Source organism: Aythya marila (assembly GCF_965140915.1).
Source record: "Aythya marila genome assembly, chromosome: 1".
Classification (NCBI taxonomy): Eukaryota; Metazoa; Chordata; class Aves; order Anseriformes; family Anatidae; genus Aythya; species Aythya marila.
The window spans coordinates 194,967,558-194,981,238 of record NC_139042.1 but is presented as its reverse complement, the minus strand read 5'-3'; the positions used below and the strand labels follow the sequence as shown (position 1 = coordinate 194,981,238).

The 13,681-nt window shown below is 34.6% G+C and overlaps 1 protein-coding gene across 4 annotated transcripts in view; it reads left to right on the top strand.

Moving 5' to 3' along the window:
- Window positions 1-13,681, top strand: part of MAGI2 (membrane associated guanylate kinase, WW and PDZ domain containing 2) — a 771,385-nt gene that overhangs the window by 668,210 nt on the left and 89,494 nt on the right. For all 4 annotated transcript variants that reach the window (XM_082759166.1, XM_082759165.1, XM_082759164.1 and 1 more), the window contains one exon: window positions 8,986-9,017. In XM_082759166.1, coding sequence (XP_082615292.1) covers window positions 8,986-9,017 — 32 coding nt within the window. The remainder of the gene's footprint in view (window positions 1-8,985; window positions 9,018-13,681) is intronic.

Below are 13,681 nucleotides of genomic sequence, written 5' to 3'. Positions count from 1 at the left end.
GGAATTGAGAAGAGTATAGTATATATACTATATATATATACATATATATACTATAGTATAGATGTCAACACTAAATAACTTGTTAATCCTTTTCATGCAAGTCTTAACGTGAAGCTCACATACAAGCAAATGAATGCCTTTAATATTTAATTGCTTTACCTTTGTCTCCCACAATTGCCAAAGACTGTGCATGCATTTTCATGAAAAGAACTTTAGGACAACGTGTACAAACACCTCATGCTCCATCTGCATATTAATAGAAAATATTGGGAACATGCCTTGATACTCATCAAAGTGACATGCCATAATGTAAACTGAGGTTTCTCTAATGTAAAAGCTTAAATTGGTGAAGATTTTAAGCACACAAAAGAGCAGAAGTGCTGGCATAGTTAGGCAGGGTTTCTGACTGTCAGAGAGCTCTGTGAAAATGCAGTGCAGTGTTCCTGAAAAGTTAGTTTTATAGCTTAAATTAGCTTTCAGTAAAGTCAGGCTGAGATGTCAGTCATGTTCTTAGCAAGTGTAGAGTCTTTAGGGGAATGACAAAACTCACAGGCCAATCTAGAAGCAACAGTCGTGAGCTGTCAGAACTCAGAAGATGCAATTTATGTTCTAAATTATCTTGCTGATTGAGTGTGTGTGACATATACCAATCATTTCACCTTCATGTGTCTGATTTGCTCAGGGATAGTCGCTTGCCACAATGTGTTTGCCCAAGAAGGGGCACTACTTGCATCATTAGCTCATGCAATGTTAGAACAGTACAGCAGAGACTGTAATGCCTAGCCTGGCTGGACACATGAACTAGCAACAAAGATTTTGGTAGCAGTCACTGGAGTACACACCTTAGCAAAACTAGAGATTCTTCAGAGAAAATTTCCTTATGCCAAGCAAAAGGTTCTTTTTCTTGTATGTACAGAAGAATGCCCTTGACCTTTTCAAGATGTCAGTAGAGTTTACAACCTGTGAGCAAACTGCTAAGATCTTTCTCCAGTCTTCAAGTGTTAGTATCAAGGAATGCAGACTTCAGCTAATTGGGTTAGTATTTACATAAAGCACGTTATTATACACTTCAGTCAGGAAATTAACAGTTCTTCCAATTCTATTTGCAGTTGCAAACCACAAACCTGCATATGGACTGAACATTTTGAACTTTTAGTAGGATATTCTCTAATCAAAGGCAAGAGACAGGTTTTCCTCTGTTCTTGTTATCTTTTTCCATTCCAAGTCAAGTTGTCCCAGTAAAATATGTTTCAAATTTTACTGTACCTGCATTTTCTTTATTTCGAGACATGGCTGTCCTTAGATAATATTGTATGTTATCAACATGGAAACAAAATTGTAACTGTGTAACACTGTTCTGATAAAAGCTGCCAAAAAAGAAAAAAAAATACTTAAAAATATTTAATACTTAAAAGTAATACTTAAAAGATATTCTGTAAGTGCTTAGTACCAAACTTTGACTGTGGAAACTGATCAGTTCTTGTTGACCACATAAAAAGATGTTTGTTCCAAAAACATACTTCTTATTTCAAGAAATTGTTGTAAATTTTTACTAGTTTTCATCCGGTACTCTTAAGCATCAAAAGTTGTCACTGACAGTGTTGCATTTGTTTCTACACTACTTTAACTATGATCCAGAAATTCACTGCTTCATATCCAGATTAATCTGAAGGAGACGATATGTAGTCTGTGGTTTTTGTTGTTGTTGTTGTTGTTGTTGTGCTTTTTTTTTTAGTTTCAGAAATTATTTTAAATCTCTGACTGATAAGCAATTCACAGAGCAGCAGAAGCCAAGCAAAATAAATAGCTGTATGTCCATTAGAATGTAAATTAACTCATTACTATGCCAGCTTCTGACCTTTTCTGATGGCTGTATTCTCGCTAAGAAAAACACTTTGCTATTCATGAAAGCAAAAATGTAAAGATAGCCTGAGATTCTCTAGTGTATTTTAGAGGAAACTCTCGTAGATGCAGGTGATCACTGAGGGCCAGAGCTTGAACAGCAAGTACTTCTACTATTCATGACTTTGAATAGCTCTCCTTTTTCTAATTATTTATGAAGAACTGAATATTATTGAAAAATTGTTGCTTGAGAAGTGTAGGTCAGTGAAACTTCATGAACTGCATAAAAAGTGTTCCGTATGTATAAAAAAAATTAATATTGATTTAGTATCTGATCTCACAGTCAATTAAGTTTTCATATCAGTTCTATAGACTTCAGTGAGGTGAGATCACATTTAATTTCCCAAAGGTGGAAGTTTGAAAGGATGAAATACAGAATTAGATTCACGATGCCTACAAGTTATGTGGAGAAGAGACGAGCCACTGAAGGTGCTACCGTGATGGGGTCAAAAGACCCAGCTAACCTTCCTTGGACTATGCTTGCTCTTTTCCTACAACCTTGATAGATTTTCTGTGGGTAGCAAATGTATTCATTCTTCTGAGTCTTTTTCACAGGTGTAATAGGTTGAAGAAAATGAAAAACAATGCTGATTTGGACAGGAGCGCTATTTCTGTTAGTGCTGTCTCACTTGGGTTGAGAACAGGAGCAATGGATTAGCACAATGCAACCAAAAGCAAATGTTGAGGAGCAGTTTCTATCACTGTGAATCTCTTTCAGGCAAAGCTAATTAATAACTTCTGAGCATCTGTAAATAGGTCTAAAGAAGACAAGCATATTCTCATGCTTTTATTAATCTGAACCTGCATGCAGTATAACTAATGGCTGTGACCAGCCTTTGTCTCAGTGCAGCACAGTGCTGCATCAGTTTCTTGCCATGCTGCCACTGCAGAGGAAGCTAGCTGTAGTCAAAAGACACTTTTAGCCATATATAGCACTGTGGGTCCAATGAAGCCTCATTGATATCACCCTGATGTGGGCTGTATTGGTTTTTGATCCATTGCATCGGGGGTCTTCCCAACCAAAGACCAAATGGATCCTCCTCAGCACGGCACCATCAAGCTGAAGTATGGCTGACAACAGGACTAGCTAACTGTGCTTGAAGCTCCCAGTCTTCTAACACCTACTCTTTATTTCAAGGTAAATCATTTTTCTGTTGTTGCCCAAGTAAGAGACTGATACTTAAACCTGTTTGAAAAAGACAAATCTTTGAAAAATATGAAGTGGTAACAATTTAGTTTATCAGAAACTGAATTACCAATTGACATTCCCTACGCATCATATGATATTTTAAATATGACATAACCATTTCAAACTTTTTATTACCTGTTTGTGTTCAAAAGTGTTATTTTCATTTATTTCAAATCATTGTTTCCTTTTAGGCTTTGATTACTATAGTGTATAAATTAATTGAATGTAGTTGTTCTCCTTGATCAGGTCTGTTTTCCTGAACAGGGGGAAATATTTGAGAATAATTGCATTAATGTTATGTCTTTGTTTTATGTTCATAAGAAATACATTTTCTCTACCATTAGTATTTTTTGGAATTTTAGCTGGAGAATATTTTGTGTCTTAATGAGTTAGCCCAACTGTAGCCTGAGTTCTGTGCGCCTAATTCACACATATCAAGCACAATACATAATGTAAACATGCAGAAGGAAGATTCAAATGTCATATGAATGATAAGAAGTGATTCCTTGTGTCCTGCTAACAGTGTATACCATGAGTCTGAACTCACAGAAATTGTACGCTCCCACAGCCATTTGAAATAAATGAGTACTTGACACCTCTGGAATTAAGGCCCGGTGTAGCCAACTGATAGGCCTCTCAGAGGTCGCAGTAAAAGAAAGGAAAAGCATGGAAAAGAATCTACTGTGACAGTTAATTTATACATTAACTTTTCTAGAATGGAAATTTTTGGCTAAAGTGTTGCCACGTGGACTTTGATAAGATGCCTATGGAGTCAGTTAATGCTCTGGGAGTGCATATCAGCCATCTGTTCATTGACTTCATAACATCTATGTGAGAAAGGTCTGTGCAATGCTTGGAACAGCTTGGCTCAGGAATCCATATGCAGCAAGGTTTTTATAATACACACGCAAAAGAAAAAAGAAAAAGAAAAAGAAAAAGAAAAAGAAAAAGAAAAAGAAAAAGAAAAAGAAAAAGAAAAAGAAAAAGAAAAAGAAAAAGAAAAAGAAAAAGAAAAAGAAAAAGAAAAAGAAAAAGAAAAAGAAAAAAAAAAAAACAACAATAAGCCCAATGAGATCTAATGGGCAAAACTCTTGCTGTATCATCAGTGAGACTAGTGATGTGGAGGGAAGATGACGTGCCCTGAATATTGTTTTAGATGAAAAGGTCTTATTTTTGACTCTGTTGAATTCCTCTCAGCAGCACTGCCACATACTGTCACTGCAGAAATCAAGGTGTTCCCAGGTTTTAGTTTAATTGTACATACATGTACATGTCTGCCACAGATACGAACACTGTTAAAGGTCCTGTGGTTATGTAATGCACACGTTGTTTATCTGTGACTTTATAAGAGCATAAGACTTCCATTAATTAATACAAAATAGTGAGGAAACTTAGGCTGGAAAAGAATGGAGATGAATATTTAGGGGAAAAAAATCTAATAACTAATAGACTAATAACCATAGGCTGGTTTAGTTTTGTTGACATTAAGGAATATGCCAAATCTAGTATTTTTACTATGGGGAGAAAGAGAGGGGGAGAGAGAGTTATGATTCTATCTTGAAATGTTCTAAATCCTGTTTGATAAGCTGCTTTTGGCAAACCAAACTTTATAAAAAAAAATGCTGGCTGAAATGTAAGGCATGTGAAATCTGTAATCATCTTTCCTGTCAAAAGCATACGTAAATTTGTATATAAGAAACAGAAGCAATGAGTGTGGAATTATTTGTTTTTTTTATAGGACAGCTTGCTTCATCAGAAAGAAATACAAAACACAATAGATTGAAATCAGAATTTGTCTTGATCTGGGAAAAAATATAGTGGTTTTTTTCAAAATGCATTATAATCCAATTTATGTTTTCTGTTAGCGGTGTTTCTTAGTAAAGTTAAAACATAGACAATGTCACAGCTCTGATTCCCAGGAAAGCTCATTTTGAAAGGTGGTAAATATAATAAAAAACAATGTCAAAATATTTTTACACACTGTTTTACAAGAAAATATGGTTCTGATTTTTAAAAATGGCATGATTTTTACTGTACCTTATTTATTTAAAATTAAACCATTATAATTTCTATTAACATGCTGGCCACCAGCTGCTGTACCATAGTATAGTTTAGTGGCCAACATTTAAAAATAAATCATTACTTTCTGAAAATTACTTTTTAACTTTGGAGAAGTATCTGAAATTACATATTTTATCCTCACATTACATTATATTATACTAAGTGGTGACCGTAGTATTTTCCTGCTAGCATCTGCCTGAGTGAGTGGTGCTGGTTGCTCTTTGACAGAAGCCAGTAACCCAGCTCTTCATTCTGAAACTAATTCAGACCTGTGCTGCTGCCTTTAACAGGGGTGTAAATAAAGATTTATTTCAAACGAATAGACAGAAATTGGGACTTTTCAGAAAGTGAGCCACTGTTTATAAAAGGAAGATTTTATGAGAAGGGATGGCACATGATGGCACATGAGTAAGCTAACTACTGAGTGAGAAAACTACTAATGGAAAGAATCAACTGCATGAAGTATTTTCCAGTGGATCTAAGTTGGCTTTTATTATTTGAAATTTTAAAGTATATGTGAGTATGTATATGTGTGTTTATATGTATATATATATAATATTCTCAGCTATTCAGGATTTTATAGACGGCATCACAAGAAGCTGGACAGTAGAGGGTTGGGAGTTTGGGAGAGGAGTAGAAATTTTTTAATGGGGTAAGGAGGTTGTAAGAGGTTATCCAGTAGGCATGTGTATTTAGATACAAGTTGATGAGAATGTCAAGCAGTATGAGTACCGTATTAATACTCAACAGAAATTGAAAGCTGTACTCTCTGGAGAACAAATTTCAGTCCTGCCTTTAAATCAATAATAGCATTGCTACCCATCTGCCAGGTGTTGTCCCACTGCTTTTTGTAGACAAGCAGGGTTCCACTGTCTTTTGTGGACATATCTCACAGCAAGAAATGAGCCAAGGGAAAAAGCAATATTGAGGTCAAATTAAGTGAAAGCCCACTGCTTCTCTCTGACAGTTGTAATGTAGCTGGAGAAGACTTGAGTATAGACTAAATACACATAATTAAGATATGTTCTTCAGATAAACTTCCAAGCCTTATTTTTCTACATGTATAGGACTCAGTCCAGTAGTTCTGTAGAACAATATTAAAATGTGAAAGGTTGAAGGGAGCATCCAAATAAAAGTGCATTTTTGTTTTTATTCTTTTCCACAAGAAGTTTCTGTTACAATGTACTACACATGCATTATACTCGAGTTGTTGAATTTGCAGCAATGCCTACATATATTTAAACAATTATAATTCAGGACATGTATGGTTCACATGAATGATCCATAATCAGTATCATGTTGAATAACTGATAAAGTCATACTTTGTCTATATTAGGAAAAAGATATGCAGTTCATCTGAGGAGACATGCAAATGAGGCAAAACTGAAAATATCATGAAATACATGTAAGACAAAAATAGCATTCACTTTATGGAACTAAATCTTGGTCCATTTAGTCTAGCACCTAGTCTTTGGCATAAATGAAGAGACTGTCTCGTCTTACATGGGTCCTTGGTCTAATATCTGAATTTGTATCTGAAGAATGAGTTTTAATATAATTTCCAAGGTATGTTATCTTTAGAGATTTTAGCCTTCCAATGTGCATTTATACATAAATGGACATCCAATGCCTTTTTAAATTTTTTCTTTGAATCTTCTGCCTCTGTGGCATCCTATACCCATTTGTTTTGTTAATATAATTTCATGCTGTGTGAATAAATACTGGTTTTTATTTGTTTTGAGTGTAGATGTTGTCAATTGTATGTTGCAGTCTGTGTTCCTAGTCTTCAGGCTAACATGCTGGAGTTGTCCTTGTTTGAGTGAATACTGGATTATTTGATTCATAAATAATTATTATCTTTTTATTTCACAGTAAATGTTTCTGATAAGTCCAGAAAAATATATTTTTAGGTAGAGACAGTAAATAAACAGGAAAAAGAAAATGTATTTCAATTTGACCTGGAGTAACATTTGCTGACAATAAGTTATGGAAGGTTCACCAATACCAGTGGGAAGGGAGTGTTGCCTCTACCAATATTTCCCAAACACCAAATCAGTGTAGTAAACTAATTTGAGATATCTTTTGGGGAAACATCCATGCAAGTTTCAAGTCTTATTTTTAGTTTTCAGAGGAAAAATATTTTTTTAACTTTCAGTATAATTAGCCATACAGAACAATAACAAGAAAAGGTAAGAAAAAGGTAACTGATTTTCTACCATCCAAGAAGATATTAAGCGAGTTTCTACTACAGAATCTGGATGGAATACACAAGCTAGATCTATATCAGGTACTTGTTATCTCAGCTTGAATTTGCAGATAGAAAGAAATCTTAGTCTTTAATAGAGCAGTTTTTATCCAGACATGGCAGTCAGTAAACATATTTTTTTCCAGAATTACTTTTCACAATATATTTTTTATTTAAAAGCATTATCAGTTGTTATAAAACAGCCAGTGTTTGTCTGCAAAATACTCAAGTGCTTTTTTGCTATAAGATTTTTTACAGCCTAAATGAACTGGATATCATGGCAGAAAAAAAAATAAAAAATAAAAAATAAAACTCATTATCACAGAATTCTAGGAACCTTAAATACTGTGTAAAAATAAAATTCCCATTGTGATTTATCTGTGGAGAGATACTTTCCCTAGTGTCCTTGTGCTTTTAATTATTTTCCTAGACTCACCTTGGAAAAAGAAATAATGAAATCAACTTCATTAATTTTATATTACTCTTACAGCTTAATTCATTTTTTGAATGAAAGAGCAGCTTTCCTCTTAGAAGCATCTATTTAAGTTCTGTTTCTGACAAAAGGGAAATCTTTGTCGTTAGCTTTTAATCTTAGAAAGGTTCACAATATTTTATCTACTAATAAAGAAAAAATGAGAATGTTTTTTTTTTAAGAAAGTTATGCTGAAAACATGATTTTTTGAACATGAGCCAACATTCTTTTTATGTTTGCTTTTATTTAATATTTTGTATGTTTAACTTTTTGAACTTTGTGCTGCATAAGATATGAATAGTGTTTACAATGAGTGCTTCATATTATATTCTTTTTAAAAAATGACATATCTAAAGCTTGAAATATCTGAAAGTTGCAATAGTTGAAAGTAATGAAATTCACTAAGGCAGTGATTAAAGTTATCAGTCAGTCCTATTTCCCAGTGGAGTAAACTAAACTAGTTGTTAAGAATAGATGGACCACTTGCTAGCTATAACAAAAGAGAACTATCAAAAACAAGCAACCCTCCCAAGACTTTGCTACCTTGTCTAGACTGATAAAACAATTTTTTTTCTCCAGGCATTTCTTAACAATAATAATAATAATAATAATAATAATAATAATAATAATAATAATAATAATAATAATAATAATAATAAACAAATAAATAATAATAATAATAATAAATCTCTTTTTATTATTAGGTTTTGTTAAGAGGATGTTCTGAATTGCTTTTCCTTAAAGGTGTGATTGCATTTGACACATCAGAATCAGGTCATTTGGTGTCTTATCCAATGTTCACCAAGGCAATTGGAAGTCCTTCTGTTTCATTCTTTTAATTTCAGCCTAATTCCATGCTGTTTGTAAATTATGGCAACGATCTCAATGGTTCCATATGCATACATATATATATGCATACATATATATGCTTGCATATATTTTTCTTAGCACTTATCCCCTGTGGATTGTGATTTCATCCCTTGTGTGTACAGAATTTTCTAATATGTCAATATTATTGGCACACCTGAATGAGAATGGGAGCATAGACACCACTGAGCCTCCTCCACCGTTTATGCACCAGAAAAATCTGCTAACGTTATTTTTTGTTTATTTCAGGTTTCTTTTCTCCATGGAAAACTCCAAAGCCTGTAAGTTCCCTTTCAAAATTATACACTTTGCATTCATAAGATGACTATCATTCAAAGCAAATTTCTGTAGACTTTCATCTAACCCGCCTGTTCCCAGCTCACAAGACACCTCTCAGCAGTACACCAGCTCTAGGTGAGACACAGCATCAGGGGTGGCCTTGTTAATAAGCTCTGAAGGTCTATTCACTTGGAGACTGCCAACAGCTGTTTGGAGAAAGGAACTTAAAGATGGGTGGCAAGAAGTTAAAAAGGCAGTGACTCAAAAATGAGGAGCCTGCAGAAGAAGGAAGCACTGAGACCAGTTTAGTTAGCAATCTCTTTGCAAGAGATAACAGGCAATTTTTCTGTTTTAAAAGTGCGTTGATCCAAGTATCTTGAGAGCAATTGTGTTTGTGTTTTGGGTTTTTTTTTGTTTTTTTTTTTTTTTTCTACATTAGTAGATCTAGAAACAATAGTCCCATTTCAAGTAAGAGGGTGGATTAGACCTATGATTTTGACATTTAACCCCCAAAGTATTAAGATTTATTGTATTCTATGACTATAAACAATTACTGTATTTATTTTGTTGACACCAAATTATATCCTATTTTAAAATTGTGACATCATTCTCAGCATGAAAAGAAATCATAGACTACTATTTTTGGCTTTCTGTTTTCTGGCTTTGGGGATTTTTTGTTTGTTTATTTTATTTTGTGTTTGTTTTTTGTTTTGTTTTGTTTTTTTCTCTTTCTTTCTTTCTTAGCTTGTAAAGACCTTACAGTATTCCTTATCTCTCATCAGGGGCGTTTTGCTGGAAAAGAGGGCCCTGACTTTGCCTGTAGGTATCTAAAAGCAGTAGGAATAACAATAGCACTATTTCTTAACTTTTATATATATATATATATAAGCTAATTTTTTAAGATTTCTTCTTTTTGTATTAGGGTGTTTTAATCTGGACAACTTCACATCCTCTCATACTGGATAATGGCACACTTATTGCAACCCAAATTGATTTTTGTATCCTGTCAAACACTAGTGGAAATTAATTAATCAGTTGATGCAATTTCATCAAACTGCTTTTAGCTTGTGGTGTTTTTGAGTAAAATGCCAGAGGATGGATGCAATATATTAGCAGTATAGTAGCATAAGTTTGTTTATTTTTCAAAGTAGCAGGATGTTTATAGACCCCATGAAAATAAATCTATCTATTAAGTGTTAGCCTATTCTCACCAGATTAAGGTTCCTACCTGGCTGGAACATTCCACTTCTCATCTCATGCAAATAGTGATGAAATAAGGAACTTGGAACTTACTTGTCATAGATTGAAAGCCAAAGATCTCCACGGGCAGTGCTGCCCCTCTTGAGATATATATCAAATACATAAAGTTAAGCATAATGTTGATGATTATCTACACTGTTTTGGTATATAAACAGTTGTATAGTTGTTCATGTTCAGGTAGCACTTGCCAATAATCAGAATCTAGAGAAACAACCAGAGTGATATAATTTTTCATGCAACAGTCTGAGCAGAGTAGGGACCACAAAATAAGGTAGCATCACTTTGTGCAGATACTGTACCTGCATGTGGGTTAACTGTACATAACTAGTCTAATTTAGTGTAGTCTCAGTATGAGAGCTCACAGTGATAAACCAGTTTAAGGTAGTATGCATTCCTCTGTCTTCACCCCTTTAACTAGAGAAATAATCAGACATGAATTTCTAACAGTCACGGTGTGAAGATAAGATTGAAGCCAAGTGTCACTGAAGCACTGTCTGCAGGCAGTCTGAAGCAGTAAAGACAGCACCAGGAGGTCTATGAAGCCTTGCTGATGCCACATCACAGCCCTGTAGCAGGCAAGAAAAAACAGATGGCCCCAAACTGAGCTGCTTCTCTGCTTGGGTGACTATTGCTTCCCTCTCATGTCTCTGGCTGGAGAGGTGAGAAGTATCCACTGCTCTCCTTTAGAGCAAAAAGTGGACCATGGGCCATTGGCTGGAAGAGAAGAGATAAGCCCCTCTCCCCAGGGCAGAGGCTCACAGGTGGTAGGTACACCCTGTGTCTGTGTGCTCAGCATCCCAGACTAATCTGGGTTGACAGAAATCCTATGATTTCTATGTATATCGTGTTCTATTATTACTGTTCAACAGTAATGTAATATTAACACAAATTGAATTTGAGCAACGTCACCAAACTATTACCTAATTTAGATTTTATACACTGCACACAATACCATGCTTATTCATTTCCAAGAGTGCCTTATAGGCGAGTAAGCATTGTGATAATTCACATTGCAAAACACTTCTTGACTATTTAACTAACCAATATGGGTTTGGGAGGCATAATCCCTTTGTCTTTATCTGCTTATGTAACTCCTTGTGTTAGCAGTGCTACCCACAGGTAAGAACACTTTGCTCAGTTTTTAATTTCACACATAGAGATTTAGAGGTGACCAGTAAACAAGAATTAGATGTATGGGACCCAGTAGAGCTTTGCTAATTGATCTCCATATTCTCATCCTTCCTTTAGCGAGGAAGTTTGTTCATCAAAGATAATTACTTTTTCCTTTTTCTTTTTAAAATCTTCTTTAAATATTTCATTTTTACTCAGTTTCACATTTTGAAAGAGGTAAGTGTTCTATTTCTCTGCTACAGTCCAAGAAATTACGAAATATTTAGTTCTAGATAGACAGGGCCCCAGATGTCTTTCTGCTCCATAGCAGCAAGATAAATAGTTTGGTTCGTCAACTTGTTATTCTTTTTAGATTCCTTACTGAAGGCAAAACATAAATATTTTTCTCCATTATTTTTCCTGGTCATAAGGAGCTTGTATTGATCCCAGTTCTCCTTTCCCACTTAGACATAGGGAGTCATAATCAGGTTTGTTTCTGGAGACCTTTGAATTTATGCTTCCATAATACAATTATATGCTGTATATATGTTTATATGTACTTGAGCTAATTCCTTCAGAGCTAGAAGCACTATTGGAAGTATTATTGTGATTTTCATGTGGCTTGCCACATAAACTAATACAGAATAAATTTATTGCACTGCAAAGGGGAACCTGAATGCACATTAAGTATCTTTCTGTACCTAAGCTATTTCAATGACAACTCAGGTATCTCCATATGGCACTTCACTGTGCAGGATATACACACCCTTAATGTCCTTTTATATCACATCCTAGTCACCGTCTTCTATATCTGACCCCCTATAAATGTGTATTTCTTGAATAACATTGGTGAGGATTGAATACAATATTCCATATCTTCATCATAATATTAATACTTCCCTTTGTTAACTTCAATACCATACCCAATACATACTAGCACATGAGAGTCATCCTGTGACTGACTGAGACATCTAGATCTTTTCTTCAGTTTCCAATGAATCAGCCCTACTTACTGAAAAAATAAAAAAAAATAAAAAAAATAAAAAGAAAAAATAAAAAGAAAAATCTGACAAAAGTGTAGCTTGAGGTATAAAGAATAAGGTCCTTAACAACAGAAGACGGATAAAATCTATTTTGAAGTATGATATGCAGTGCACCTGGGATGTGCAGTTATAGTTGCTCAACATATTTTCCACAAGGACTCTAAAGCATCTGTAGTCCACACAATACTTGGTGAAAAAGTCTGATGCTGTTAATCATCAGAACAGAGAGCAAAGCTCACCTGATGTGCCAAGTACCTTCTGAAACCAAGGAACTGAATGTGAAGGATAATCAGAATTTGTAGAGCAAATTTTCTGTAGACTTGCAAACAACTTTGATTAGATACTGCTGATACAACACTAGAAGCTAGTGATATTGAATTGCAGTGCAGTTTGGTTCTGAGAGTAATTTTTTGTGGAATTAACTGATTGATGGGCTATGTGAGAGAGCACACTTCTGGAGGCTTTACTAGCTTTTGCTTCAGCAGGGATCACAGGCAAGGTCAAATATTCATTTCCTGGGATAAACATCTGTGTTTTGTTTAACTTAATCAACTCTCTCAAAAAGAAAAATCCCCAATATCTCCACGTCTTATTTTACGCAATGCGTATTCCTTTCTAAATTGATGTGCTTCAGAGAGCACTAAAGGGAGTCTTGGAGAAAATTTGGATTAAAGCAGCTTTCATGAACAGTCAATACACTTCTCTCTAAATTGTCTGGAAGAGTAGAAAACTTATCCTGTGCTTGGGAGCTTGACTGGATGACAGCGATATAATTTTTGATGTGGGAAGAAACTGCAAGAAATGAAGAAGTCTACATGAGATTAATGCTCACCTTCTTCTGAATTTTATCATTCAATATTCAACTATCGCTAGTTGCTCAAATAGGTACTTTAATAATTTTGCTTTTGTTGGTTCTTTTTCTTCAAGTAAATTCTGTTTGCAATTAGAGTAATCTACCTGTTTCTCCCTTTGCAGCCAGGTATTTACATGCATTCTGAAAAAATACAACATTAAGATCATTCAGTTGTAACCCTGTCTGGGCACTTTGTTAAACACTATGTTAAGTCATATATTTTGATGAATCTGATAACTATAGCTTCACAGTCGCACAGATTTTGCCTTTAGCAGAATGCTTTCCAATAGCTTAGGGTATTCTGTAAGAGACACTCAACATGCTGCAGGGTAATGTTGGGTCCTAATCCACACAGAGTGGTATTATCTGAGAATCACAGAATCACAGAATTACACAGAAT